Source organism: Lampetra fluviatilis, chromosome 57 (genome assembly GCF_964198595.1).
Source record: "Lampetra fluviatilis chromosome 57, kcLamFluv1.1, whole genome shotgun sequence".
Lineage (NCBI taxonomy): Eukaryota > Metazoa > Chordata > Hyperoartia > Petromyzontiformes > Petromyzontidae > Lampetra > Lampetra fluviatilis.
This window is the reverse complement of record NC_136331.1, coordinates 6,224,799-6,251,991: the sequence shown is the minus strand read 5'-3', so window position 1 is coordinate 6,251,991 and position 27,193 is coordinate 6,224,799. Positions and strand designations below refer to the sequence as shown.

At 55.2% G+C, this 27,193-nt stretch overlaps 1 protein-coding gene across 6 annotated transcripts in view; it reads right to left on the bottom strand.

Moving 5' to 3' along the window:
* Positions 1–264: 264 nt before the first annotated feature.
* LOC144950299 (phosphatidylinositol-binding clathrin assembly protein-like) overlaps positions 265–27,193 on the bottom strand; it is a 72,968-nt gene continuing 46,039 nt past the window's right edge. For 2 of the 6 annotated variants that reach the window (XM_078880386.1, XM_078880383.1), the window contains 6 exons: positions 24,746–24,880; positions 23,385–23,412; positions 22,024–22,138; positions 18,283–18,342; positions 15,218–15,328; positions 9,646–11,709 (listed from right to left, as the gene is read on the bottom strand). In XM_078880386.1, the coding sequence (XP_078736512.1) occupies positions 11,455–11,709; positions 15,218–15,328; positions 18,283–18,342; positions 22,024–22,138; positions 23,385–23,412; positions 24,746–24,880 (704 nt within the window). In that variant the 3' untranslated portion in view covers positions 9,646–11,454. Of the gene's footprint in view, positions 7,297–9,645; positions 11,710–15,217; positions 15,329–18,282; positions 18,343–20,379; positions 20,536–22,023; positions 22,139–23,384; positions 23,413–24,745; positions 24,881–27,193 lie in introns of those variants that run through there. The other 4 variants (XM_078880387.1, XM_078880385.1, XM_078880384.1 and 1 more) reach the window with 4 other exon arrangements.

Sequence of the window (27,193 nt, the reverse complement as noted above, 5' to 3'; positions counted from 1 at the left end):
AATCTTCTCCACGTAGCTTCTTGTGGTATTGTTGCAAAATTCTCATAAGTGTGAACATGTTTTGTTGAAGCACCCTGTAAATCACACGTGTCAACGTGGATCCACGCCTGCGCAACTTTGCCGCACGCAACAGTCGCTTACACGTGGACGTCTCCGCAACGGGTTGGAGCAGTTAGGCAATGCCGGGGGGGCTGTAGATGGGTTTCTGGGGGGGGGGGGGGGCTTCCAACCGTGTCGGGGCGAGGTGACAGCAGCACGAACGGGTTGTGTTGGGTTCAGCCAGAAGGCGTCTTTTTATTTCCATCTCAAACGCGCCTTAAAGCGTCAACAGGCCATCCCGCAAAAGGGAGAGGGGGGGGCTGATCCAGCCCACTGATAAGAGAGCAACGGAGAGATATACAGAGACACGAGATAGAGAGACACACGGATAGACACATGGAGGACCCTTCGAGCTGCCCCCCCCACCCCACGTGATAGGATCGAACTGGATGAGTAGTTAAGGCGTTTTCCAGTTGGCTTCCGACGCTGCTCAAAACCGTGCGAGTGCCAACGTCAGATTGGAGATTGGCAAAGCCGCCCAAACGCGTCGACGACCGGGTCTGTACACGGCACACGGCTTACCGCTGACTGGGGGAGGAGCTGGCAACGCCGATAACCCGGGGCTCGACTCCGGGTTACAGCCGCCGCCGCGGCATTAAAGCAGGCTCCCTTCCCTCAAGGGAGCAAAGGTGATGATGGTCTCAGGCCCCGGTAAGTACGTAAGTAAAAACAAAACAAAACAAAAACAAACCCACCACGTTAAATTTGGTTTTCATTTAATTCGGCAAATTATAAATCTGAGAATTAAACATTTCGGTTAGACTTGGCATGCGACGACAGATATACTCTTTTCGTGGCATTAACACAAAAAACCCGCGTGGCCCCACAACCCTCACCCACCACCCCCCTCGTGTGGATAAGCGAGGCGACTTGTTTCCGAAGTAGTTCTCTTACGTCAACTTCCATCGGTGCGGTTCTCTTGATACAGAGAGGGCGGTCCCCGCATTACAGCGGCAGACAGGGTCCTCCTTAAGGAAGTTCATCTCACGACGCCACGGTGATGATGGCCCAAATCGGAATTAAAATTGGGGGTCCGGGTCCCCCTCCTCCTCCCCCCCACAAAATCACCGCTCACGGAACGCGGCGTTGCAGGTCAATGCACACATCTGGACTTTAGCGCTCGACAGAGAATTGAACATCGACAGCCGCTACAAAACCAAATAAACATTCGAACTGGAACACGCCTTAAATGAGCCAGCACAGCCCACCGATGACAACAGAGAGGGCGATCGACAATTATGAACAAATTTACAAAGGGGGGATGGGGGGGCGAGGCTCCCCCTGATGGACGCTGATGTCCCCAGAAAGAAATAAAATGTGGAACACTGGGGGGGGGGGGGGGGGACACCCGTGGCAGCCACACTGCAGCGTGAACCGAGCTCACCACCCAACCTCCCCGTGTCTCCCCCCCCCACCTCCCCCCCCCCCCCGAGAGGTTAACCCCGGTAACCCCGATCGCAATTTAACCAAAAGGTCTGGTGGCTAAAATGGGGCTCTCGGTCTGAGTTACAGGGCTCGTAGGGGGCTCGTAGGGGGGGCGGGGGGCGGGTTGCTAAAGGCGAGTTCAGTGACGGGCGGGGATGATTGTGTCCAAGGCGTTTAACATGAAACGCGACTCCAAGCTACGGCTGCAAGCCCCAAACTGACCTCACGTCCAGTTGTAATGCGTTATAGTCACGGCTCTAAATCCTCCCCCCACCCGCTTCCAACAGAGTTCGGTTGGATATAAGCCTGGGTTAGGAATCAAGAACGAAACTAGTCAAAGCCCTAAACCAGTTGAGCCAATAGTTGGGCTGGGTCAAAATCGGGAGCGGGGAGGCCTTAAATCTGGTTTAGACGAGTGTTGAAACTGGATCGGGGTTAAGAGTCACGGCTAAAAACATTTTCCCCGATAGGAAATTTCGTCTCGAGATGGACTGGATTTGAGTTGGGGGCAATTGATACCAACTTGAGCATGCTGTGGGGACTGTGGTAATGGCCCTAAAGTGGGTTTACCACCGTGTTTGGGTTTTTTTGTTTGTTAAAACGTCTGGCCTGTGAAGTGCTCGGGGGACCGAGGTGGGTTCGAGATGGGCGCTTGAACGAGGTGGGGGGTTTGAAGTCTCTCGTGGGCGCAGGGAGGGAACGTGGTGGGCTCGTCACACCCAGCGCAGCCGCTTCACAACAAGAGAGACAGAGCGAGAGTGGACAATTCATCAATGACAGAGAATCATAAATTGATCGCAGAAACATAATTAACTCCAAATGGCTCCGTAAAAAAAGAAATCCTTACAAAGCATCATCGGGATTCGCTCCTCGGCGGGCGGGGGTGGGGGGGGGGCATTTCCAATTTGCGAAATGTAATCAACGGTAACATTATTCGACAAAAATAACAAAACCGGGGGAGTTTTAAAACAACACAACAACGAAAAGACACCGAAACATTTTGGAGCACGCGGCCAATTCCACAGCGGAGGGAATTAAGTTGGGGGCAGCTCACACACGAGTCGTCCCACCACGACCACCCACCCACCCACCATCTCTCCGTGAGGAATTATTAAGACTCCTCTTCGGTCAAGGGTCCCCCACCCCCCTATCTCTCCCGCGTGGTCCACAGTAAGCGGGCGAAACCTGTCCGTTCCTTCTCCACTGCCGGCCTCTCTATCCCGCGAGCTGCCGAGGTGCCAACGAATCGTCGTCGGGTGTGGGGGTTAAGGGGACGCCAAAAGAATGGGATTTGGGGGGGGGGGGGTACAAAAAAATGTCCAGGGTGGCGTCTCTCTGCTGCGTCACTGGAAGCTGTCACGGGGGGGAGGAGGGGGGGGGGGATGACCATCGCCGTGGGGTGTTCAAAACGTTACTCTACTGCTGCACTGCACCGATCAACGGCGCAGGCTGAACACCACGTGGAACGGCAAAGGGGGGCAGTGGATGAGAGTGAGGAGGAGGAGGGGGGGGTGGATAAGAGTGGGGTGGGGGAATTCGTCAACATCGTAACGATCGTAATCGCTGTAGCACTGTCGTTATATAATCATGGGTGAATTCACGCAGCTGCGCTGGTGCACGCGGCGAGGCCAGGTCGAGGTCACGGTTTGGCGTCCTCACCGCCGCCGCCACCCCCGTTAATACTTTCTGAACTCGGGATCGACCAACAATTAAACCCGCTTCACGAGGGATGAGGGCGCCACCATCCCCCCCTCCCCCCAGGGCCGGCTCGAGGGTTGACGGCTCGCGCAGGGACAGGAGTCGCGGTGGGTGGAAGGCCTCTTCCGCCCACCGACACACCATCCGCCACCACCCACCACACCACGAGGAGGTAAAGGTTTATAGATTTTACAAACGCGTCAACCCCGCAACCCTCTTCCCGACCGGATTTCCCCGAGTTCAAACCCCCCCACGTGCCCAGGGTGAGTCCCAATGGCAACTAACCGAGCAGAGGGAGAAGGTGCCGACTGCTCTGACTACGAAGCACCAGGGCCACACGCACACACACACACGCACTCCCACACAGCACGCACTCTGCCACTCACTACCAGTACATGGGACAATGATCGCCCGTACATTGCCTTAGAGATCGAAGTGCTATTGGCCAGTACCCACGAAAGGCCGGGGGGGGGGGGGGCAGAAGCACCAGGTGGTGGCTGTGTCCTGAACGCCCCGGCCGCCTTTGTCTCCCCAGTGGCTGATGTTTTACAAAGCACGCCTGCGACTAATGAACAGGCGAGTCTAACCGACCGGCAGTCGGGACCGATTTGGATGTCGCTCGCCACTGCTGCAGAGCCACTGCACGCCACATTCCGCTTATTGATACACGCACGCACCCACACCATGAGCCACTCTCCCTTTCACACTCTCACTCTTTGACCAGCGGTAATGCCGAGTGCTCGGAGAGCCAAACTAAGGCACCCTTTTTGTTTAACAGAACGGCGAAGAACGAAGAGCGGGGCGGGGAGTCGGGGGGGGGGGGGTGGTGGAAATGCCGGAGAACACCAGGGGGACCTCACACGCTCGAGCCCCCCCCCCCGATCGTAAGGGGGGGAAAAATATTCCTTTGGATCTGGCAACACGGGCCGACCGTGAGCAGCCTTCCAAGGCCGCAGCCACCGATGCCAACAGCCGCCCATTCGCCACGGGAGCGACGGCGATGCCACCACGGCGGCGGTGTCAGGGGTCAGGCGAGCGCTCTGAGGCCACGTGGAGGTGTCGAAGGCTCGCTGGCTATCAGGGAGGTCACGGGGACAGCAGCCACAGGGTGGGCCCATGGGTTGACCGACTGAGATGACTGGCAGATGCACCCGGCTCTGCCCCCTACTTTGACACCGCCACCACTAAAAACCACCGCCGGCGCAACCGCCGATCGGCGCCCACGTTTACCGACACCCCCCCCGCCCCCCTCCTCGTGGCTTCGTCTCATCTCGACCCGCGAATCTGGTCACGTTCCCACGACACGTTGAGCAACGCCAGAGATGTGACATCGTTTGGTGGGGTGGGGTGGGGGGAAAGAGGCGGCGGGGAACGCGACATTCGATGAGACGCAGCTCAAACACAGAGCGAGTGTGCAGCCCACCCCCACCCCGTCACCACCACCCCCCCCCCCCGCTCCCACCCACCTTTCCACCACACCACCTGCTCAATCGCACAATCAGCGAGGGGGCCCAATCGCACGCGTAAACATGTTGACATACCTGGCAGCCGAACCGTTCATCACAGAGCGGCGGGGCAACGCTGTCCACAGCACGAGGGGAACCCGCCCGACAACACAACCGGCGAACGGCGTCCGAAACCCAGAGCCCGGTCGCGGAGTGGCAAGATGATGGTCGAGGGCCCCCCCCCCCCCCCCGAGCGGTGGGCAGCGACGTCCCCCGGCCGTCACGTGCGGGACTCCAGGGAGATGGGGGGGGGGCTGCTCTTCCATCATTGCAGTAACCGACTGAACTAAAAAAATCGGCCGCATACGCTCGTCCCAAAAATATTCCGCCACGCGTTGTTTTTTTTTTTACGCGTCCTTGCGCGACGTTCACCGTGCGGCGGAGGGCCAGAGCCCCCGTCGAAGATGTCGTCAGCGGACAAACTAAACCGTCCGGCCCCTTTTTTGGCGATTCGCAAAGCCCGCATGGCGGAGGGGATTTCACCGCCAAGTTTGCGTTGCCGCCTGCCGCGACTTTCTTTCCCACCCTAGCCCCCCCCACACCCCCCGATTTGATCCCGACTTGACATTTTGTGAAGAAAAAAAAAGCTTCGTTTAGCTCATCTGATTCTTCCAGTCCAAAGCAAGATTTTGATTGTGAAAAAAAAATAAAACCACGCAGAGCCGCAGCCTCCGTCGCCGTACAAAGCAGCCGAGGCCGCCGGCTCTCGTGCCGACCGAATGTTCGAACCTGAACCACCTCAGTGGTGGGTGGGCTAGAATCCCGGTGTGGGTGGCCACGCCAATTCCAATTCTCACGCCGGTGCCGGAGGGAGCGCGCCGGGTGCCGACCGTAATCAGCCTCTCCAGAACCGTTTAAACACAATTTTTTTTTGTTTTTGTTAAAAAGGGATGCTCTCCAGCCTAAATGTGGCGGTAAAAGTACAAGCGAGGTTTGATTCGGGACCGGTGGTGGTTGTGGTGAAGGGCAGTGGCGATGCTATGGGAAAACCACAGGCCTCTACCCAACCCCCCCATGATGAACTTAAGTGACCCCCTACCCGCCTACGCCTGCGTGCCCCCTCCCCAATCGGAGGCAATCCCGCTCCTAGTCCGTGGGCCACACAGCAGACATTGGTACCAACCGAGGTCGCAAACGACGTTTTGCGGGGCCAATTTATTTATACGGCGGACAAAGCCTCAATTATTGGATGACCCCACTCGATTCACGTGCTTGTCGCGTAACTCGCCGTCATTGGCAACACGCAGAGGTGACAACTTGCCAAGTGACGCCCACCAAGTTCGAGACCCGATCTGGGGTCACGGACGAGCTGGGTGGCGGCCGGGAACGCGCACTCGAGCCTCTCACCACGGCCCACGCCGCTGGCGCTGCCCACGCCTCGCCACCGCTCCCTTCCTTCTGCCAGACCCCGCCAGCGGCTGCACAGTCGACGCCCGAGGGCAGTGCTCAAGTCTCAAGTGACCCGTATTGTTGTACGGGTGTGGGTATTATAGGTAGCATGAACATCCACTGCTGGATCAGGGCCTTTCCGTGCCGGTCACGGTGGTGGGGAGTGGGGGCTGTTAATCACCGTACTTCTTCACCACGCTGGTCAGTGCGGGCTGGTGAAGGGCAGAGGACAGCATAGACTCGACAGCACAGAAGTACAGTACAACAACGGATCGTGGCCTCATCACCCACTGCCGCCACAATGCATCCATCCACGCGGATGCGAGGGGTGACGGGGGGGGGGGGGGGTTGTGGAGGTCGTGAGGGTGGCGACAAGGGTGGCGAGGGTGGAGAAGTTTGCGAAGTTTGCGGAGGTAGCGAGGGGTGGCGGCGAGGGTGGCGAGGGCGGCAGAGCGAGACGCGCCGCGTACATCTGGCGGCACGATCCACGGCGTCGTCCTTGTCTCCGGCGAGGCGGTGGGCGGTGGACGTCGGAGGCGAGCGGGGCGGCCCCGGCATGGGTGGGCGACTCTCTCTCAGTGAGAGAGGCGCAAGGTCAACTCCGAGCCGCGGGCAACGGAACCCGGCAGGGCGGTCCTGCTAATCTCTTGAGGGTTTTGTACACTTTGTAAATGTATATAGAAGTAATATGATTTCCCGCTTTGCGTGGGGTTTTTTTTTTCTCATCAATTATTTTATAATGCACACGTTTTTTTCTTGCTGCCGCTGCTGTTCTGACCGTCGTTTCACTTGTAATTCGTCACTGTAATTATTTATATATATATGCGCGCACACACGCACTCGCACTCACACACTTACATATATATATTTTTTTGATTCAAACTTTGTAAAAGATGTGGAAAAAAAATATGCAAAAGAAAAAAATAAAATACGTAATAACGGGAATGCAGAACGTAACGCGGCCCAGGCCTCGTGGAGGTGGAGGGTGGGGGCGGACGGCTCGGGTTGGGTGGTGTGCGCACCGTAGTGGGGGGGGGGGGGCTCGTGGGGGGCTCGCGGTGGGGGGGGGGGGGAACGGGTCCTGTGTGTGGGGGGGCCCCCCTTCCTCGCCCAGGCGCCTGCGCCCTCCTCCTGAGTCGGCCTGCGCTGGCGCTTCGTCCTCACGTCACATGAACTGCATCTGCGGCACAAGCGGAACGGGAGAGAACGTGTCGCTCACTGCCCCAGCACGCTCGTCCCACTCGCCCGCTCGCTCGCCCGCTGTGTCACTCACCCAAATCCATACTCGCCATCACACTCGCGCACTCGTTCATTTCCTTGTTCAGTATCTCAGCTGTTTCAAGACCCCCTTCTCAATAACTCTCACCCACTCGTCCTATACCCAACTCCCTTGCTCACTCACTCACTCAACCATCCACGAATTCCCTTTCACCCAACCACCTCCTCACTCACCCATTCATCTATACACGCGCTCACCCATCGCCCACTCTCTCACTCAACCATCCACTAACCAACCCAAGGTTACTGTAATTCAAGTACCCTTGAGAATTATTATCATTAAATATAAACTATGATTAATATTATTAGTATTTTTTATTTTTCAAAGGGGACTTCACTAACATGTCACAAAGTCATAATTCAGGGCAGGGCCATCCTGAAAATGCATTTTGAGACTCAATGAGGCTCTCCGATAGACAGATAAAGAGCATTATTAAAAGTATTATCATCATCGTGAAAAACATCACAAGCTAAGGTTAGGGAGGATGGGTGAGATGAGGTTAGAATCCCTGCCAACACAACACCCAACAACAGGGCACATCCGAGGGCAGTGCAGATGGGAGACACCACTGCCGCCACCACCACCACCACCACCACCGACGATATTACCGCAAGAATAATCAATTAACAGGACAGAAAGGCTTATCAGGGGAAAATAGGTTAATGAGTAAACCCCCAACATGGGGACCCCACACCGAGAGGACAAAGACTCTGTGCAGTTGTGCTGTACGGGCTCTCAGTTGTATTTTCTGGTTGTTACCACAAGGTGTTCGTTCCCCCTCCTTCATTCAATTCCCCAAGAAGATTCACAGCAGCTGGAAGGAGAAGAAGCAGGACAGCGTGCCGAACAACTTACGCGCGGTACAACCCAAAAGCACACGCAAGAGTTTTTGGGGCAAGTGCTGTTAGCGAGCACTTATCTTATCTGATTATATATTTATAGAGCGCCTTAGCCCGGCGGCACATGAGGAGGTGGGTGGCCAGCACCACGGCCCGGCTGCCTTTGCCTCCATAGTATCGATGTTTACACACTGCACCAGGTACTCATTTGAGGCCGAGTCAAGCTAGGGGAGGCCCAGGACCGGTTCAGATAATCGTCACTGGGTGTTGGTGGCCGTGAGCGGGATTTGAACTCGGGTCGCCGGGTTCGTAGGCTCAGCTCGCTAACCGCCACGCGAACGTTCCTCCCCAGACAGACAGACACGCGCGCACACACAGCTTGGCACTTCAAGGACAGCGATCGCTGCCAAACAACGATCGTGGGGTCTCCCGACGGCAGAGGTCGCAAACGGGTTTTGATTCCTTACCCGTACCCGGCCGTACCAGGGTCGCAAATGGGTACCCGTACCAGTACCCGGCCGGGTACGAGTAGCCGGGTAGGGTACGGGTATCGGGTACCCGGTTGCGACCTCTGCCTGACGGCTGTCGTTACCAGGGTCGCCGCGATATAATTTTTGCACAACGCCGACGTTCACGGTACGACGATCGTGAAATCCGGTGCCTATAACTTGTGTACTTGCAGCTCGCACAATTATCGCACTGTGCTTGTGCTTTGCCGTGCTTCCGGTACGCATAAGGACGGCGTAAGAGTTATTCGACTGCCATGCTACGAGCCTGCGAGCACGTTTTGCTGGCTGGGGCGGGCAGTCGCAAGGTGGTGACACCCCCTCCCCCTCAACTCCTTCCCCCCCCCCCCACTCCGACCAGCCTGGCCATCTATCCCGTGCAAATGCGAGGGGCGGCGCGAGTGAATTTTAAACGTGATTGGAAGGCGATACAAATGTCAATGAACATATATACGAAATCGGCAAACGAGATTCACACGATACGACGATGCTTTGGGCGAAACGGACGATACGATCACCGGGGGAGGCTCATCTCGTGCGGTACGACGCCGCATCGTCGCCGTATCACGGGCAGCCCTGGGCTGTCATAATCGGAATCTTTTATGCTGCATATTAAAAAATATTAATTTGCAACGACAAATCATGACGTTACGAAATGTTGCGACGAGCACACGGTACACGATCGCGGCGATTCTTAACAGCAGCGAGGCGCGTCGTGCCAACTCTGTAAATCGGAATCTTCATTTACACTTCAGGAGGAATTCGATGAGCTGTAAAGCTCTTTCATCACATATGTCCATTGAAGGGCGCGGGGTGAGAATGTTACAGCAACACAATGAGCGTGGAGACCTCCATTCCAGCCCCCCCCCCTACTCTCACCACCTGAGACCCACAGTGGTTCAGGGAATATACATAGATGGCACCCTCCCCCTTTTAACGGCTCTTATCTCTAACCATTATTCACCGATTTCGGGCAATAAGTGTAAAGCACACTTAGTTTAATTATTTTGTAGATAATTAATCCTTGCCAACAGATGCTCAGCTCTGCTGAGATTATATAATTTCCTGTCATCGCGTCATTTCCTGTTGGCCGAAACGCTTTTCTGAAGAGGTCAAGGCTCTGTGTTAATGGAGGCTGGTGAAATACTGGGGGAGTGTTTAGGAAACAGCTTAAACGATTTGTAAACTTTCTATTCGTTTATTTTACCAGGTAAGGCCCACTGAGCTATGTAGCTCTTATTCAGAAGCGACCTGGCCACAAATGATAGATCAACTTAGTGGCTTATCATGTGGAAATGTATAGCGATTGAATAACCCTGAATGCATGTTTATGAATGCGGAGATAAAAACCGGGGGACCTGGAGAAAAATCCACGTGACCACAGGGAGAGATATACGTGCAAACTCCAAATATACAGCAGCAGGCGTCAGGGTCGGGTTCAAACCAACAATCTCCTGTATACCCGGCGAGGTAGTTAACATCTCCTAGCCACCGTGGCGCCCAGCTGCAGATGATGGGATTAAGGACTCAATCTGGATCATCAAACATTGAGAATAAACTCCGTTGCTACGGAGGCTGAGGAGAGCTTCCAGGATGGACCATTCCCGAGCGCCACTTTCATCGCGCATTTTAACGTTTTAATTTTTTGCAACTAAGTAAGCTCTCTGTGCATCAGCGTGTAATTGGGAGGGGGGGGGGGGGGAGACGTAACAGCTGCCGTGAAGACGATCGAACATGAACAAAACTTAAATCTCAATTTGCATTGCTATTAGGGACTTGGCCAATAAAAGACGCAGCCACATTAATCAAAGGACCGTCCCACAATTTGGTGACTAAAAACCCAGCGACGAATAGGGACTGACGAAACCGGCACTAATTTCAGGTGCGCACCTCCCCTTCCTCCCCAGTGCAGAGGCCATCGCGTGTGCCGCTATGTCGTGACGTGGCATCGTCGCGTCGAAACGTTCACGTTGTCAGAATCTTTATTTCTCCCGGAGAAATCCGACGAGCTATGAAGCTCTTTAGCACAGATGTCCAGCAGTTTCACAGATGTCCAGTAATTATCGCCGACTAAATGCTCACGAGGACATGCGGGTCCTGGAAACCTGACAAGAGTCCACGCGGCGCGCGTGATTTTTCTTCCATGGTCCGTCAAATAATGCGGCTTCGAACTCGTGTGCAAGCGTGCCCCTCCGATCTAACGTCTGTCCGGCCTGTCGGCTCGCGTGCGTACGGCCATGGACGGTCGGCGTACGCCAGCGGCGGGAATTGTGGCGGGCGCGAACGTAGCCGCCGTGTCTGCCGGAGGAGAAACCAGGGGGGGGGTGGCACGTCGGCCGCCGTTGGCCGAGGGCCCCCGACATCTGGCGGTGTTTGTTTCCGCGAGTGCGCAACGTGTTTGCGCTCGTGAGATCTCCGGCAAAAAAAAATAACAACCAGGGGCCCCGGGTGGGCAAAGTGTTTGTGCTAGGCACACAGCACATACATAGGAGGGCGGGCGGTAGGGGGGGGTTAATATTTGGATGTGGGTGGTCAGTGACGGGCAATGGGGTGGGTAACGCCCGCAGCCAGGTCAAAGACGCGAGAGTGGCAGTCGCGCACGATGGCAGGCAGTCACGCACGTGCACAGAGGGGGAGAGACACAGAGGAGGAGAGACAGAGAGAGAGAGGAGACAATCGGAGAGAGAGAGGGGTCAGTCACAGCCAGAGAGAGGTCACAGTCTCACAGACAAGAGAGAGTGGGGGCAGTCACAGAGTGGGCCATCCGTGCCGTTGGCAAGGTCAGCTGGGTAAGTGGCGCTCAGCGCCAGCAGCAGTGCGAGACGCCGCCCATACCTGCTGTGGTGAGGGCTCGTTATAAGAAATCCTGGATGGAGAGGCCTGAGGAGGACGAGGATGAGGGGGGGGGGCTCCCGTGCGGGGGGCTGCTGGGGGTGGCAAAGAGACGTCTGGGACAGGGAGACGGGAAACTACGCGGCGGAGCGACGCGGGGTCGCGGGGAAAGGGCAGGGCGAGAGGGGGTGGGGGAAGGAAGGATGGAGCAGCGCCTGGCAACGGATGTCAGGGCAGCACGGGCCAAGGCGGCAAAGGGCAGGCCGAGAGTGGAGGGGGAAGGGAGGGTAGAGAAAGGCAGGGCAGGGCGAGGCGAGGCGAAGAAACGTTGAGGTGCGAAAGAGGAGTGGGCGTGGGTGCGCGGGCGAGCGAGCGAGCGAGTCAAACGAGATAAACGCCGTGCAGGGCACGGGCGGGGGGAGGCGGCGAGACAGGTGGAGGACGAGGGTAGAAGTTGTAAAAAAAAAGTCAAGCGTGCAAAGCGATGGATAAGCGAGAGGTGAGCATGGCACACACGTACAGGATGGGGAGAGAGAGAGCGAGATGTAGTGAGGGCAGTTCCAGCGAGACTAATTTTTCACAAGCAACCCCGTAAACGCGTGCACGCTCAGACACGCACGCACGGACACGCACGCGGTACAAACACTCAGACGGACAAATGGCATGTCACCAATTACAAGCAGGAAAAATTGATCCACTTAAATGACAAAAACATATTAACCTCCTCCTCCATGACCGCATGTAAAATAAATCATTCTTTCATCCGTGGAAAGCAAAGTGCAAGTGGGTGGAAATGTTGTCGAACAAATGTGTTGCCACGTCCTACAAACGTATCAAATTATTATTCTGAGTTGTAAATACTTGCCCACCATAAAGGTTTTTTTTTACCCGCCACGATGGTGGTGGGTTAACGACACATTCATATTTACACGACCTATTATGGATATTGGTTGTGAAATGCCAAAGTGTGTGAATTAAGACACCTTTATTTCAGGGCGTATATATTTTTTTGTAATCGAGGCAAACATCTCTCCCACCTTTAATAAAAAAAAGATTGCATTTATTTGAACAAATAGCCGCAAACTGGAGACTCGGTACACGTTCTGCTCGAGTGCGCCGCGGTGGCTAGGAGATGTTAGCTACCTCGCCTGGTACGCAGCAGGTCACGGGTTCAACCCCTACCCTGACGCCTGCTGAAAATTTGGAGTTTGCGTCTTTCTCTCTCTCTCATCATCATCACGGTGGCTAGGAGATGTTAACTACCTACGCCTGGGTACGCAGGAGGTCGCGGGTTCGATCCCGACGCCTGTATATTTGGAGTTTGTGTGACTCTCTCCCCGTGGTCGTGTGGATTTTCCGGGTCCTCATGTTTGTCCCTCCACATTTAGAATCAACACACGTGATAAGCAATTTTGTTGTGCGATCATTTGTGATTGCCAGGTCGCTTCTCAAAAAACAGCTGTGCAGCTCAGTGGCCCTTTATCCTGGAAAAATGAAAAGTTTCGAGTTTATAGCCAGCGGCACAAGACAAAAATCAAACGGCGCTAACCGTATCGATTACGACGCGTGCAAACGATTCAATGAGGATTTAAACGTTCCCCGACCATGAAAAACCTCCGCTCACAAGGCGACGCGCCACGACGGTTCGAGACGCAGACCCCTGCCACCGCTCCGCACGGCGAGTTGTAAGCCGCAGCAATATGCCGGTGTGTGGTCTTCGCCCGTTCATGCGACCGACGCTGCCAGAGTCAGGCGAGCCGGTCCTGCCGCATCTATCGCCGCGTTACGGATGATGTCGTGTACCACTCGACGCCGACCAGTTGCCACTGCCAGCGCACGCGGAAGGAATGCCAACAACCCGCTGGAGTCGGATTGCGGAATAGTCTGACTGTGTTGGCACCATGGGGGAAAGATTGCCATCGCGCGTGGAGATGACTTTTAATATAATATTTACTGGTGAGATTCTTGCTTTTTCTACACGCTTTCTTTTAACTCACTCTGTTGTTGTTGTCGTTGAATCCTCAAATCTTGTAACTCAATTTTAACCCACTTTCCAATGTGGTATCGACTGCAAACTATATTCTATCAGAAAAAAATATATATTTTTAAACATTCTTTTTTATATGTTATGTTTCGGCTTGGATTTAATTGTCTACGCTCAACTGACGTTGGCTGTAATTGGCCACGGTCCCTTACGTTATGGCAAGCTTTGAGTCCACTTCCTGGAGTCGTGGAGTTCTTCCATTACTCGTACGGCACATTTCATTAAAGCGTGTTTTTAAAAAAGTTTGTTTTAAATATTACTTATTTATCATCGAGAAAGCTTCAAATGTGCCACTTCGTTGAGCTGTCATTTGTGGCCAGGTCGCTTCTGAAAGGGAGCTCATAGCTCGGTGGCTTTTACCCGGCAAAATCAGAAGTTAGGTTTAAGTGTATTTATTTTTAGTGACGAGCTGACCTTTCTCGTACTTTGCACTCTGATCGTTTTTTTTTTGTATTGTTTGTTGTTGTAGCTTTCTGACCCGTCCCTGCTGGACATTACAATGCGAAAAAGAGCTTCATAAGCTCGTCGGATTTCTCCAGGATAAATAAAGATTCTGATTCTGATCCTGGCGCACAAAGCTCTCACAAAGTTGAGAGCTTTTTGAACATTTTCGGGGGTGCATCTTTCTTTATGGCCGCGCCCTGTGGGTGTGTGCCCTTTGTGAGTGGAGCGCTGACGCTGGGCCAGACCACAGACTTAAAGATCAAATCACCCGGAAATGCGCCTGATCCCAGAACTTCGGTCATCCTCCCAGCAGCAGCAGCGAATTTTGGCCGGCCATTGAATAAAGACGGTGGACACAGCATCATCATCGCGCGGCGCTTTAAGATGCGCTCCTGCGGCCGTCTGGAACGCTCTTCCTTCCTTCCTTCCGATATTAGGAAGCCACTACGAGCCATGCACTTTTAAATCTAGATAGACAAACTCATTTCTTTTGAACAGCTTTTTGTGCGTTTAGTTTATTGTCTTTCCCTCCCCCCCCAAACCTCCGATTAGCACGGTTGGCTACGTACGGTGCAAAAGAACTTCAATATGATTACAAGTAAACAGGGGTTGAGCTGGTCAGTGCTTGTGCGAGTTACCACTGTGTGCACAGGAGTTATGGGCTGCCGTAGTGCTACGTTGTGGGGCAGCAAAGGGCATTGCTGCGAAAATTAATTGTTGTACTACTCTGCTACGCTCCCACGTCTATGTTCATCGCCCCCATACCTCCGATTCGCACAGTTGGCGGCTACGAACGGTGCGAAATAAGTTCAACATACGTTTCGCACGTACATATAATTCGTGCATTGGTTTTCGGGGGCCACTCGCAATCAGAATCAGAATCTTCATTTATACTGGAGGAATCCGATGAGCTACAAGAAGCCCTTTTACACAGATGTCCAGTAATCTGAGAGTGGTGCACACGTGGCAACAGGGGGTGAGAGAGACTCCCCCCCAAACCCCCTCATCTCCCCCCTCCCTTCCCACCGCCCTCCACAAACGATAATCGCGTAGCCCGATTCATTGCGTAATTGAACCGACAACTTCGTAAGAGTAATCGAATGGAGTCAAATAATTGGTAGGTCCAAGTGAGTGCACGGGCGGGCAACGCCTTGTACCTGTTGCGTCCCAGGCACGGGCCCGAAGGGGTTGGTCGGCCGGACTCCGGGCTGAGCGAACAGCATGGGCTGCTGGCCCATGACCGGCACTCCCACCATCGGCACACCCATCTGCAGGAGCCGCATCACCACCACCAACCACCACCACCAGCGTTAACATCGTCGCCGTCGTCATCGCCACACTATCATCGTTATCAACAGCCGCGATCAAGGCCTCTCTCCCCGACGCAAGCCACCATTGGCCCCATCCACGCCGCGTCTCACAGCCACGCGATGATTCCGTCGCTCCAACAAGCACGGTGGACGTACTATCAGGTGGGTTCCCTCTCTTCGGCTGCACCACGATTACAAGTCACCATCGCTGCCCACCGCCCATGGCGTTTTCGCCATCGTCGTGACATCATTACCAGAGCTTCGATCGCGAGCATCGTCACGCTTACTACCAATATCAGCACCAGTCAGACATTTTTATTCCGACATCTGCGATGCCCCCCCATCTCTTATGATGTTTTCAGAGAATGAACAGGTGCTTACACACGTGGGAGGAAAACGAAGCACCCGGAGATAAACCCACGCGTGCGAGGGGGAAACGCTCTATCCCAGGTTACGGCTGGCTGCTCAATGCCCACAGGACAGAATTTTCACAACATCTGTGCGATCCACCAACCCCTCTCGCACCTCTCACACAGCGCTGGATTCACATGCGCGAGACGCCACCGCTGCCGGCTTAAAACGTATCGGCCTCGCGTTCAACTCGCGACTGCCGGCAAGGGGTGGGGCAGGCCGGTAGAGGAGTGGGCATGGTCAGTGATCAGTATCAGAATATTTATTTATGCCGGAGGAATCCGATGAGCAGTCGGGGCTGGTAACAACGTTACAACAACAGCGTCTGCCACGCGGACAGACAACGGGAGATTGAATCGGAAACGTTGCACCGCGCGCTGTGGCAGTACCCCCGATCAACTCGCACATGAATGGCGAAGTGGGAAAATCGCTAAATCATAGGCAGGCTGCGGGCGTGGCGGTCGCGAGGGTCGGAACAGCCCCTCGCTCTCCGAACGCAGTCATTCGTGTCAACGCTGCTGCTGCTGCTGGGCAGGTGCAGGCGACACTGCCCGATGTTTGCGACACATGGTCCGAGTGCCCACACAAGTGGTGACCATTTCCAGGATTCCCAACCCAACCCTCTCACCCTCCAGGGGGTGGGTGGGGGGGGGAGGCAGCTGGGGCCGACGGAACACAAAGCGCCGCTCTCGCTCGGCTCGCCCCGCCCCGACGACCGCGCCGGGGCCGCCGCGGTCGTTTGTTTAGCACTACGACGGCGCGGGCAACCGCAGCGTTTGCTCAAAACCACCCGGCCACTTAAAATCGATCGCCCCGGAGACCGGGAGGGCGCGCTCCACACTCGAGCCCGCCACTCGACCCGCACGTCACTCGCCACCAAGGGGGGGCCACAAACACAACAGCAGCTAAAACACAGAACAGTCCGCAAACGACGACTGGTGATACAAGAGCCGACGTTACACAACGACGACGTCGTTGTTGTTGTCACTACAAACAAGGGCGGCGGCCAACACGGAAATCCGGCGGGGAGGAGAGGGGGGGGGGGATTTCCGAGCATTTGTTCATTTGTTTGCGTGCGGGATTTTTGATAGGATCTGCACAAGACACATACACAAGCTTACGGCCGTACGCACGGATGAGCCGCAAAGTGCCGCCCCCGTAAGGCCAAGCAAGGCCCCCCCCCTGGGGAACGACAGCGCTTTGGGTGGCGGGGGCGATCCACGCGCGCAAACGGCGTTGCCACTGGGCTCGCGGGGGTTAACGTGGGCTGCACAGACCAATAACCGCCCAGACCTGCAGCACAGGTGCATGGAGGCCCTCATCCAGCAGTAGATTTACACAAAGGGGGCCTATCCAGATTCATCACCACCCCCCCAAACCCCCCCCCCCTACTACGGATGTGTTAACCATGAAATAAGCGCCGTCCGCCAAAGATCTCTTGCGATGGAATTCCATACAATCGCAAACATGCACCCAAAATACTCGTCCGGAAAAAAACAAGCGGCAAAGTCGCCCTCGTAGTATGACGACGCATTTTGCTGCACTGCCCTCTGCTGACCAACGCTGTTGGGCGAGCAGAAACTAAAAACAAACTCCCGTTTGCAGGCTTGGCGGTCGCCCACCCATTCAAGCGCCACCAGTGGAAAAATCTTAGCTTGGTTGATGAGATGGGGCGAGTTTCAAGGTGATTTCGTTGTAAACTCCGAATGAAAACTTTGCTTCTGTCCCCTCCGCACTTTGAGCGATTGTGCTCTCATCGCTGTGCTTTGACCTTAGCCGGTCTCCATTACAGCTGGTGCACTAACAGGCACGTGACCAAACCGCCCGGAACGTTACCACATTCTCGTGGAGGTTGGCCGCATCTTAAAACAATCGACTCTCGTACGCGCGCCCATCGTTACGCACGTGCATCGTTACGCGCGCACGTGCATCGATACCCGCACACCACACCGAGAGAAAGAAAAATAAGAAGACATCTTTGAACCAAGTTTTCAGTGGTTTTAAAGCAGACTAAAAAAATAAAAAAATACAACTCCAAATGATTTTCTTCTCAAATGATTACTGGGGCATTGGTTGCTCATCGCCAGTTTACAACAGTGGTGGATTCCCAACGTTCCTACGTGCGTCCCGAGGTCGAGTCGACCTCTGCCAACTTCTCCCCTCCACAAAGTGTGGTACTAATTTTATTGACTCAGGGGGGATGATGATGATGGGCCGGAGTCAACCCCATCCCACCCCCCAACCTGGATTTGAACTCGCAACTTTTCGGTTGCGAGCCGCTCGCTTCTACCGCTGAGCCGCGAGGCCGATCCGAAGGTGAACGTTTCCGGCGCACAGCCCCACAGCTGGAGTGGCCGCGTCACCGCCACACCACCTTCATCATCGTCGTCACGCGTGTCTCACAAACGACCCCCCCGGTGACGCTGGTGGAGCGGGTGGAGCGGGTGGAGCAGGTGGCGCGTGGGTGGCGCGGGTGTCACGTGAATACGTGCGTCGCTCACCATTCCGTACGTGGGCAGCGGCTGGCTCGCCGCCGTCGGGTACGCCATCGTCGCGGCGCCCTGCAACGCCAACAACAACACAACACAACCACCGTCACTCAAGGGGAGGAAGGAGACGGCGGCAATGAGATGAGGAGGAGAGCAGGAGGGGCGCAGACGGGACGGAGAGAGCTGCCTTGCCCGCCCGCCCACCCCTCTCTCTCCGCTAGGCCGCCTCTGACTCACAGCAAAGTCCAGAGAGGTCTCGCAAGAGGCAAGGATAACCGCGCAAATTCAGAAGCGTTAAAAAAAATAGCCGGAACGCAGCGGAAAGCTGATTGGAGCTGGGGAAAAAATCAATACGTAAACAGACAGACGACGCGGGCGAATAATGCCGAGCAGAGGTTTTCACAGTTGTGCTGTGGTCTGGCGTGTTGTCCGGCACGTTGTCGCTCCTCGTGGAGTGAAACGGTGGGGGCCGTCATGCGGAACGCCACGCGGTACGACCGGAAAAACTCGCTGGAGGATGAGGAGGGGGGTTGGTGAATCTGGCATCACAGCAACGCGAGAGCCGCGGACTTTAGGCAGGCAACAGCACTCGGAATTAGTAGAATCACAGGGCATCCCCCCCCACGCACATCCCCATCTTGATTAAGGGGGAGGGCAGCAGCAGAGAGGAACACGAAAGAAATGGAAACATTAAAATCACACGAGGTTGGTGGGTGGGTGACGGAGGCATCATCATCCTCAAGTCTAAATAAAGAGTCCGATTCTGAACCACGGGGGAGAGAAGCAGCGCACGGTGCAGCCGTGCACGGGGGAACAACGCCGGCTGCCGACAGCGTCAAACACAAACGCCGCAGTCGCCGCCATCACCGAGAAAATCGCGACAGCAAGGGGCGGCCGCGCTCGGACCTGCGCACGGCTCTGGCGCGCCAGCGTGTCCTTGCAGCGCCCGGTGGGTTAGGATTAGGGGTATGCGCAGCACTGCACACCGATTGGCCGGTTACGGAGAGCACCACCGACCGCCCCTCCACCACTAAACTGACACTGCCGCCACTCCCTCACAGCTACGCAACCGTGGAAGACACCCCCCGCCAACCCCCCTCCACACTCCACTTAGGCCGTCCATGGATGCATCACTGCTGCCTGCCTACGGAACCTGAGACACCACTAACTACGCCGATCAACTTACAAGCGCTCAACGCACTACCTTCCTTTCGTTAGAAACTCCTGCGCCACACTTATTAACGAGCAAATTGCGAACACGGATGCCAGGCCCAATCCACACTGCCCACCGATTGCCCAAGACTTTGTTGGTTTAACGGGGTCTGCCACACACTGTACTCCCCTCCACGCACTCTCCTGCCTCTCCCATCTCGTCATACTCTACTCCCCTCCACGTACTCTCCTACCTCTCCCATTCCATCAATTGCATTGTACCCAGGTGTCTACACACATTGCTCCTGATCGTGACTTTTAAAAGGCCCTCGTCCTCACTGACAGGAGCTTCGAACTAGTTTTTGTTTTCGCCTCCCAACAAGCCAAACGACATACATTCACGGAATTGGCAAAAAACTCTCGATGCAGGAGGACCCTCCTGAGAACAAGTCTTCAGACATGTAACCTAGGTGACGTATCAACAAGACAATGGCTTCTAGATTTGAAGCTTTCGTGACTGCAAGGATTCATATTCTTAGGTTTTTTCGGTAAAGTCACGTAGGTAAAAATTTGTTTTAATTAATAAAAGTAAAATACAAATAAAATAAAAATCACGACGTTTCGGAGGCATACACAAGCGTCCGTTTTCAGGTGGAACCGTCACAGCACGATAGCTGTATCAAGTGAGAGAAATTCCAAGAAAACAGTCCTTGTGTATATACTGGTTGAGGGTGGGAGGAGCCAAGGTAGGCCCTGCATATTATTTTTTGTGAGGTTCGGTGCGGCTGAAGCACGCTGCTAGGAATGAGACAATGGCCGTCTCTTTATCCTTGAAAACCGGGCGGCAGCAATCGGGAGGGGGGGTCGATCGGGGGGCGATCGGTGCCACAAGCGTCGTCCGTCGCCAGTGCCATCGCCAGACGTCCGCGACCCTCCCTCCTACTGGGTTCGCCTTCCGCCCCCGTGGTTAGTTCAGGTGATCAGGTGATTCGCTTCAAGACAACGCAGCAGGATCATAGCGGTGGGGGAGGGGCGGTGTCGGGGGCGATCGACGAGGGTTGGCGGCAAGCGGGGTAAGGGCACACTTACATACGGCGCGACGCCCCATCCGTTCTGCAAGGGGAACACAGAGCAGGGACAACAACCCACAACAGTGCCGTGTTAGCCATAAGCACCGGGCAAGTCGCCCCGGCCAGCCCCCCCCCCCGCCCGAGGTCGCGCACCGCTCGTGTGCAACAACGGGTGCTGGCAGCGTACGTACGTACGCGTGCGCCTGTACATACGTACGGGCGCTTGGTTGGAAAGAGAGTTAAAAAGAGTTTGCTTGAGCGTTGTGGCCAATCGCTCCAACAACACTCCGTGGCCGTCTGACATGTTGCCGAATCGCCCCTGGCCAGGTTCACCCCGATGCCTGCTGTATATTTGGAGTGTGCGGTGTCTCCCCCCCACCCCACCCCGTGGTGGCGTAGATTTTTCTCCTCCTCCGGTTAATTCGCTCCCAACATTTGCAATCCACATCACCACGCGTTTCAGAGCTATTTTGGCTGCTGTACATCGCCACGCGATACGCCGCTTCGCCGAGTCGTCATTTGTGATGCCACAGGTCGCTTCTGAAAAAGAGTTAAATAGCTCAATGGGGCCTTACACCTGGCAAAATAAAAATGGTGACTTTAGTGAATGTGGAATTTCCACCACTGGCCCGGGGGAGGTGAACCGGCGGGAGCAGCTCACAGCTCTCTCTTCACAACCACCTCGATCTCCGTCCCCAGGGATGCGGAAGTCAACAATCGATCGCCTCCCACGCACCGCTCTAGCGGCGCGGGAGAGGCATCGACGGTTCGCAGCGCCAGCACAGTAAGTACAAAACAAAAAATCATTTACTCTCCATCTGCCCCGCACATCGATCGCTTGGCACTTTGCGGCCCAGGCCGTGTGTCTGGCACGGGATAATTACCGCGCAAAAAACGTTCATTTAACGTCGCTCGCGCGGCGGGTCGGGACGGCGCTGCGGTTTGGACGCTTTTTCTTTTCCCTTCCTTCCTCCTCTCCCCGTAATACGCGAGTAGTTCAAGAGGCAGAAACACGAGGAGGCAAAGACCACGCACGCGCGTGAAACCTGTAACGGAGGTGTTTTGACGAGCGATAGTAACGCACAAGCGGATGGCGGCGGCACGCGCGATGGCGTCACGGGGAGGGGAGGTGTGGGAGCACATCGGCCAGCAAACGCAAATACTTTCAGCGCAGGTTTTATGTCACCAAGTTTTTTGGCACGAACGCTTAAGAACAATTTGGGCAGGTTTTAGAAGGAGAGTCCCGAATAGACACGCGAATTTACACTCAAATATTGTTACTTGAAACCGTCTCTAGGAGAGTTGTCGTGTCTCCACTTTGTAGACGGACGGAACTAATGCACGAATGCTTTCAACCTTATTTGGAAAGTAAAAAGAAAACACGATCATACCGAGCTGCCGATGGGAGGGAAGGAGGGAGGAATGGAGGGAGGGATGGATGGAAGGGAGGGAATGGAGGAAGTGAACGGAGGGAATGGATGGAGGGAGGGAGGGAACGGATGGAACGGGGGGAGGAGGGAGGGAGTCGTACCTGTGAGGGGGCAGCAGGCACGGACTGGGCCCAGGTGGCGGGGGCCGTCATGCGCGGCTGCCAGTTGTGTCCGCCCGTGAGCTTCTTCTCACCGGCGGGGGTCCACTGGTGCTCCCTGCGGAGACGGAGAGAGCAACGATCAACACGACACGAGGAGGTGCGGATATCGCTACCTCGGGGTGAACAAAGCGTGGCCCTGGGATTACATCCCACGCGGCAGATGTTAGGCCGGCACAATTAACCCTCGGTAAACTTTGGGGCAGATCAACTTCGCTTGCGAAAAAAGATAATTTAAATATCTCCACGCCCGCACTTGCTTTCTCATTCTGATCTGCTCCTCGCCTCGCCGGGGGGTTCCCGTGAGTCGTCGCGGACGCGAACGCAAAAACGCCGGCAAGGTAAACCGACTGCTTGAAGAATAAAACCGGTCGAGACCTTCGCACCAGCTCTCTACACCATCGCGGGGCGGTGACGCGGGCTAAGCGGCGGCACGTTTCCCCACTTGTTGTAGGGGTTCACACGGGTTCAAATCTAGTGGCCTCCCTGGTTATTGTTATGATCGCGGTGTGAACTAACCGTAGTAATAATGATATTACTACGCGCCGTCCGCTTCACTCGGTGGACGTCCAAGACGTCCTGGACGTAATGAGCAAGAGCGGGCCATCGTGGCAAAATGACTCGCTTGGTATTCTACAGGGTGCTTCAAAACAATGTTAACACTTGTGAGAATTTGCAACAACACCACAAGAAATCTGCCTCCGGGTTCTGGAGACAACCTGGAGAAAATACCAGGCACGCGTTGACAACGATGGCGAACAAGTGGAGACGCTTTGACTTTTTGAAGCTATTAACATTACATTTGTTATCATGTTACAGTGCGTTATCCGTTCTTTTTCCATTAAAAACGATAGTCTCATATAAGTGTTAAAACATTTTTTAAGCACCCTGTAATATAGTAGCAATCATTGCCCCCCCCCCGCCCCACCCCACCTCCACTGGTAGACTAATAATGGCCCAGGTCACTTGCAAATGAGACTCACCCTGATCTCTCACCTTGGGTGACACGTAAAGGTAAAAAATAAAGCATGCCTAAATTATGTACGTGTTGACTTATCTGTGTTTGCTCGTTCTATCCGGGCCACCCGTCCTCCTCTGTTATACCGCACGTGGCCAGGTGACCGAGCTATGCAGCCCACATGACATGCGAGCAATGAGGCAGAGCGCGCGTGCAAGCCTCCATAACGGGTGGTGCTCGTAACACGCACGCACCAAAGCACGCTGCCAAGACGAACACACGGACCACACAGGGAGGGTTTGTTTGAGAGTGCACGTTGTGCTCAAGTGTGCTGTCAAAAACTCACTTTTTCCCTGCAGGGTTCATGGCTAAGTCTGTGGAGCACACACACACGCACGCGCACACACACACAATGTTAATTGTGTGAGCAAACAAGGTAGGATCTTTATCTTATCACAGGACAACATTGCTAATGTAAAATGAATAAAATAATAGTAAGATACATTAATTTGTCAAACCACTGCTGAATGAAGGCCACCACCACATGTTGTGCCAACCTTTGGTGTTATTAGACCGTACTTCACCGTGCCGCTTCATATGTTCTGTCAGATATCACTCGTCACTGATGTTAGCCGTGGCCTAGGATTGACCTCGGATCACGGAGTTCACAGCAGCGTGGCGGACTAACCACCGCACCGCCGCTCAACACCAGTCCAGAGTTTGGTATCGGAGAGAGGAGGTGCTGCAACCCACTGCCCGTGACGACTGCTCGCCACGATCGCCAAGCGATTTCCCTGGCGCACTGCATCCTTTAACCGTAAATCGTGAGCTTTATTTCTCCCGCAGAAATCCGATGAGCAATGAAGCTCTACTTCGCGTAATGTCAAGCAAGATTGCGGGCCGAAAAGTTACCACAATACAAAAAAACTATGGGAGTGCAAAGTATAGGAAAGGTAAGCAAATCACTAAAATAAATATACTTAAGCTTAAGTAAAAGTGCACCTGTAATCTCTCTCACGCCACTGCTGGCAGAAGGGCCTCCACTCGCTCTAGAGAGCACCCCTAAGAGGATAATTGCCCTAGTCTTCCACGCTAGGCAGACAGCTTGGAAGAGGCGGTGGCGTACCCACACTCTACCCCATCGCACGTGACCTGCCGATCGACTAAACGTGGTCGTACCCATTTGTACCGCAGGGTGGTTGGAGGCTCTGGCGCGCTTATCGGTCCTACGCAAATCGAACCGGCCGCCTCCGCGTTGCAAGTACAGCGAGCTAACCCACGGCACCAGCCGGCAGCGGGTCTACCCTGCATCAAACTGCACCCCGGCACAATCTGGGCACCAGCAAACAACGACAGCGGAGCCGGTTGCTCTCCACACCGTCCCCGCAGTGGGGGGAGGTGGCGCCGCGCGTGTGCGCCACGTGCGTGTGTGCCGTGTGTCCGTGCCACGTGCGTGTGTGCCGTGTGTCCGTGCCACGTGCGTGTGTGCCGTGTGCTTGTGCCGTGTGTGTGCGGCGTGCGCGTGTGCCACGTGTGTGTGTGCCGTGTGTCCGTGCCACGTGCGTGTGTGCCGTGTGTCCGTGCCATGTGCGTGTGTGCCGTGTGCGTGCGTCACGTGTGTGTGGTGTGCGCGTGTGCCACGTGTACGTGTGCCCCGTGCATGTCACGGGTGCGCGCAGTGCGCGCGTGTGCCAGGCGCGCCCTTACTGCCGACGAGGTTTGCGAGCGACGAGTCGAGGTCGTTGGGGGCCAGCATGGCCGCCTGTTGCGAGGACATGGGCGCCGACGACTGCGCGGGCGCCACCACCATGGGCTGCAGGATGTCGCCTAGCATCACGACACCTGCCGGCGCCGAGGGGGCGAGGGGCGGGCGGTCAGCCGGACAACAAGACGCAGCAGCGAGGGACCGGCGTGTGCCGATTCGGCCCCTCGTAGCTAATTCAATTCAACATTCGGTTCAAGATTCGTCTAAGCAACCGATTTTTTGTCGTCGTTTTTGACGTTTACCAATTAAGGTTGAAAGCGTTAAGAATGCATTAGCTCTGTTCATCTCTCTGTAACGAGTGGGGTGGGGGGGTAGGGGAGAAGGTTGCGGTAGGTGCATGATAACTCTCATGATTTGATGATCAAATACGAATGAAACTCGAGTATAAATTTGTCCGGCTGTTTGGGATTCGCCCTAATGCGAACCGGGCACGTGAATCAACGCAAGCCGAAAATCAAACACTCGAAAAGGATTTGGCTCGGCGTTTGTGATGATCGATGTCATCGCGATGCATGGCTCGAGAGGTGAAGTGCTTTACCGCTCATCCAAAACTTCCGAGCACAACCGCAAATCGGAGGGATTTATAGAAATCCAAGCGTATTCACGATTTCTATTGCGTGCCACCGGCGTAACGCCACCGTGTGGCCATTCAGAGCTCTCACGGAGCTGTGCATCAAACCCGCATTCCAGAATGGCCAGGAGAATGAGATATCTCAGAACTACTTCTGAAATCCCTCAAGGTGACCTCTTAACAACACACGAGGAGGAGGAATGGGAGAGGTGATGAGAAGTGGGTACTCTGGTTTCTACCCACACGAAGCAAAATAATCTGCTTACTTAAGACGAAGAATTGGTCAAACATCGCAATGGTAGCACAGGAGCATCCGGGAAGAGTCTAAGAGACTCTGCGAAGCTTTCCGAGGTGAGCGAAAGACATACAAATGGAGCTGGGACAATTGGTCGATTAAAGGTGATTGACTAAAATCATGGTGGCCACACCTCCCGAAGGTGGAAACCCCCCCCCCCCACAAAGCCACGCTCAGCATGACGCGGCCGACGAAGCGGATTATGTCACCAAGCACGCGTCCCATCACCTCCCGTCCAGCGGCACACTTGGGAAGGGGTGAGACTTGTGTCCCCCCACCCCCTCGCCCCACCCAACTAACTTCACATTGTCCGATTAATCGAGCAATCGGACCGGGAATCGATGATTGGAAGGAGCCAATTGTCCCGGGTTAGCGAACGCCGCCGCGAGCAACTGACGACGTCGCTAAGAATGGGCCAAGAAACGCGGGCGAGCATTCTGGGGAGCGGTGAACGCGCTCCCCCCGCCAGGCCAAGCTTAGTAGTACGTGTGGAGGTACACGGCATGCGCGTGGTGGTGGGTGGGGCGGGGAGGGAGGAGTTAACGGCAAAGCGTTTCGCGGTCGTGGGGGTGCAGCCGCGGGGGGCGGGGGCGGGTGAAACGCGGTGAAACGCAGCGGGGCGCAGCGAGGAGGAAAACGCCGAACTCACCCGGCCAGACAGACACCGCGAGGAGGAGACAGGCAGGGTTGGGAGTTGGGAGGGCCCCCCGAACCAAGGGAGAGAGGGGAGAGAGGCGGTGTGGGTGGGGAGGGGTGGCAGAGTGAGAGAGGGAGAGGGAGGGAGAGAGGGAGGGAGAGAAGCAGTCACGGGATGAGAAACCACCCGCGGGTACGGCCCACGCGAGAGCGCCCTCCGCCGACCCCGGGCACTGCATGCAGTGAATGGGTTACCGCCGCGAGCCCCCGCTTTATCTGCGACGCACAAACACAGGCAAGTCAACGGCAACAACAGGGGCAGCAGGACAACCGATTAAGCGCTTGAGCCTCGGAGGGGAGGGGGGGGGGGCTGTCCGGCAAGCGATCGGCAGCACTCCCAGATCCTCAGGGGCTCGCTGCCACCGCCACCACCATCGCCACGGTCACCATCGTCAAGGCATCGCCACTTAGCCGAACATTAACCGGCGACACGTTTCTGCGACACCGTCGGTTGGATCTTGACTTAAAGCTTTCGTGACTGCAGGAATTCATATTCATTGGGTCTTTCGGTAAAGTCACGTAGATAGGTTAAAAGCAAATAACAAAAAACTACGACGTTTCGATCGCAACACAAGCGATCGTCATCCTCCTGATGAAGATCGCTTGCGTTGCGATCGAAACGTCGTAGTTTCTTTGAACCTACCTACGTGACTTTACCGAAAGACCCAAATAATACCGTCGGTTTGGGCGAGCCTGGTGACGACCATCATCGAGGTGGTGGTTCATTCATTTGGCTGCTTTGGTGAGGAGCTGCTCGGAGAGTGCCTGAGAGAACCCGCTGAGATTTGCAGAGCTGGAACTGAGAGCGTTGCAGTGTGGAGATCGGCC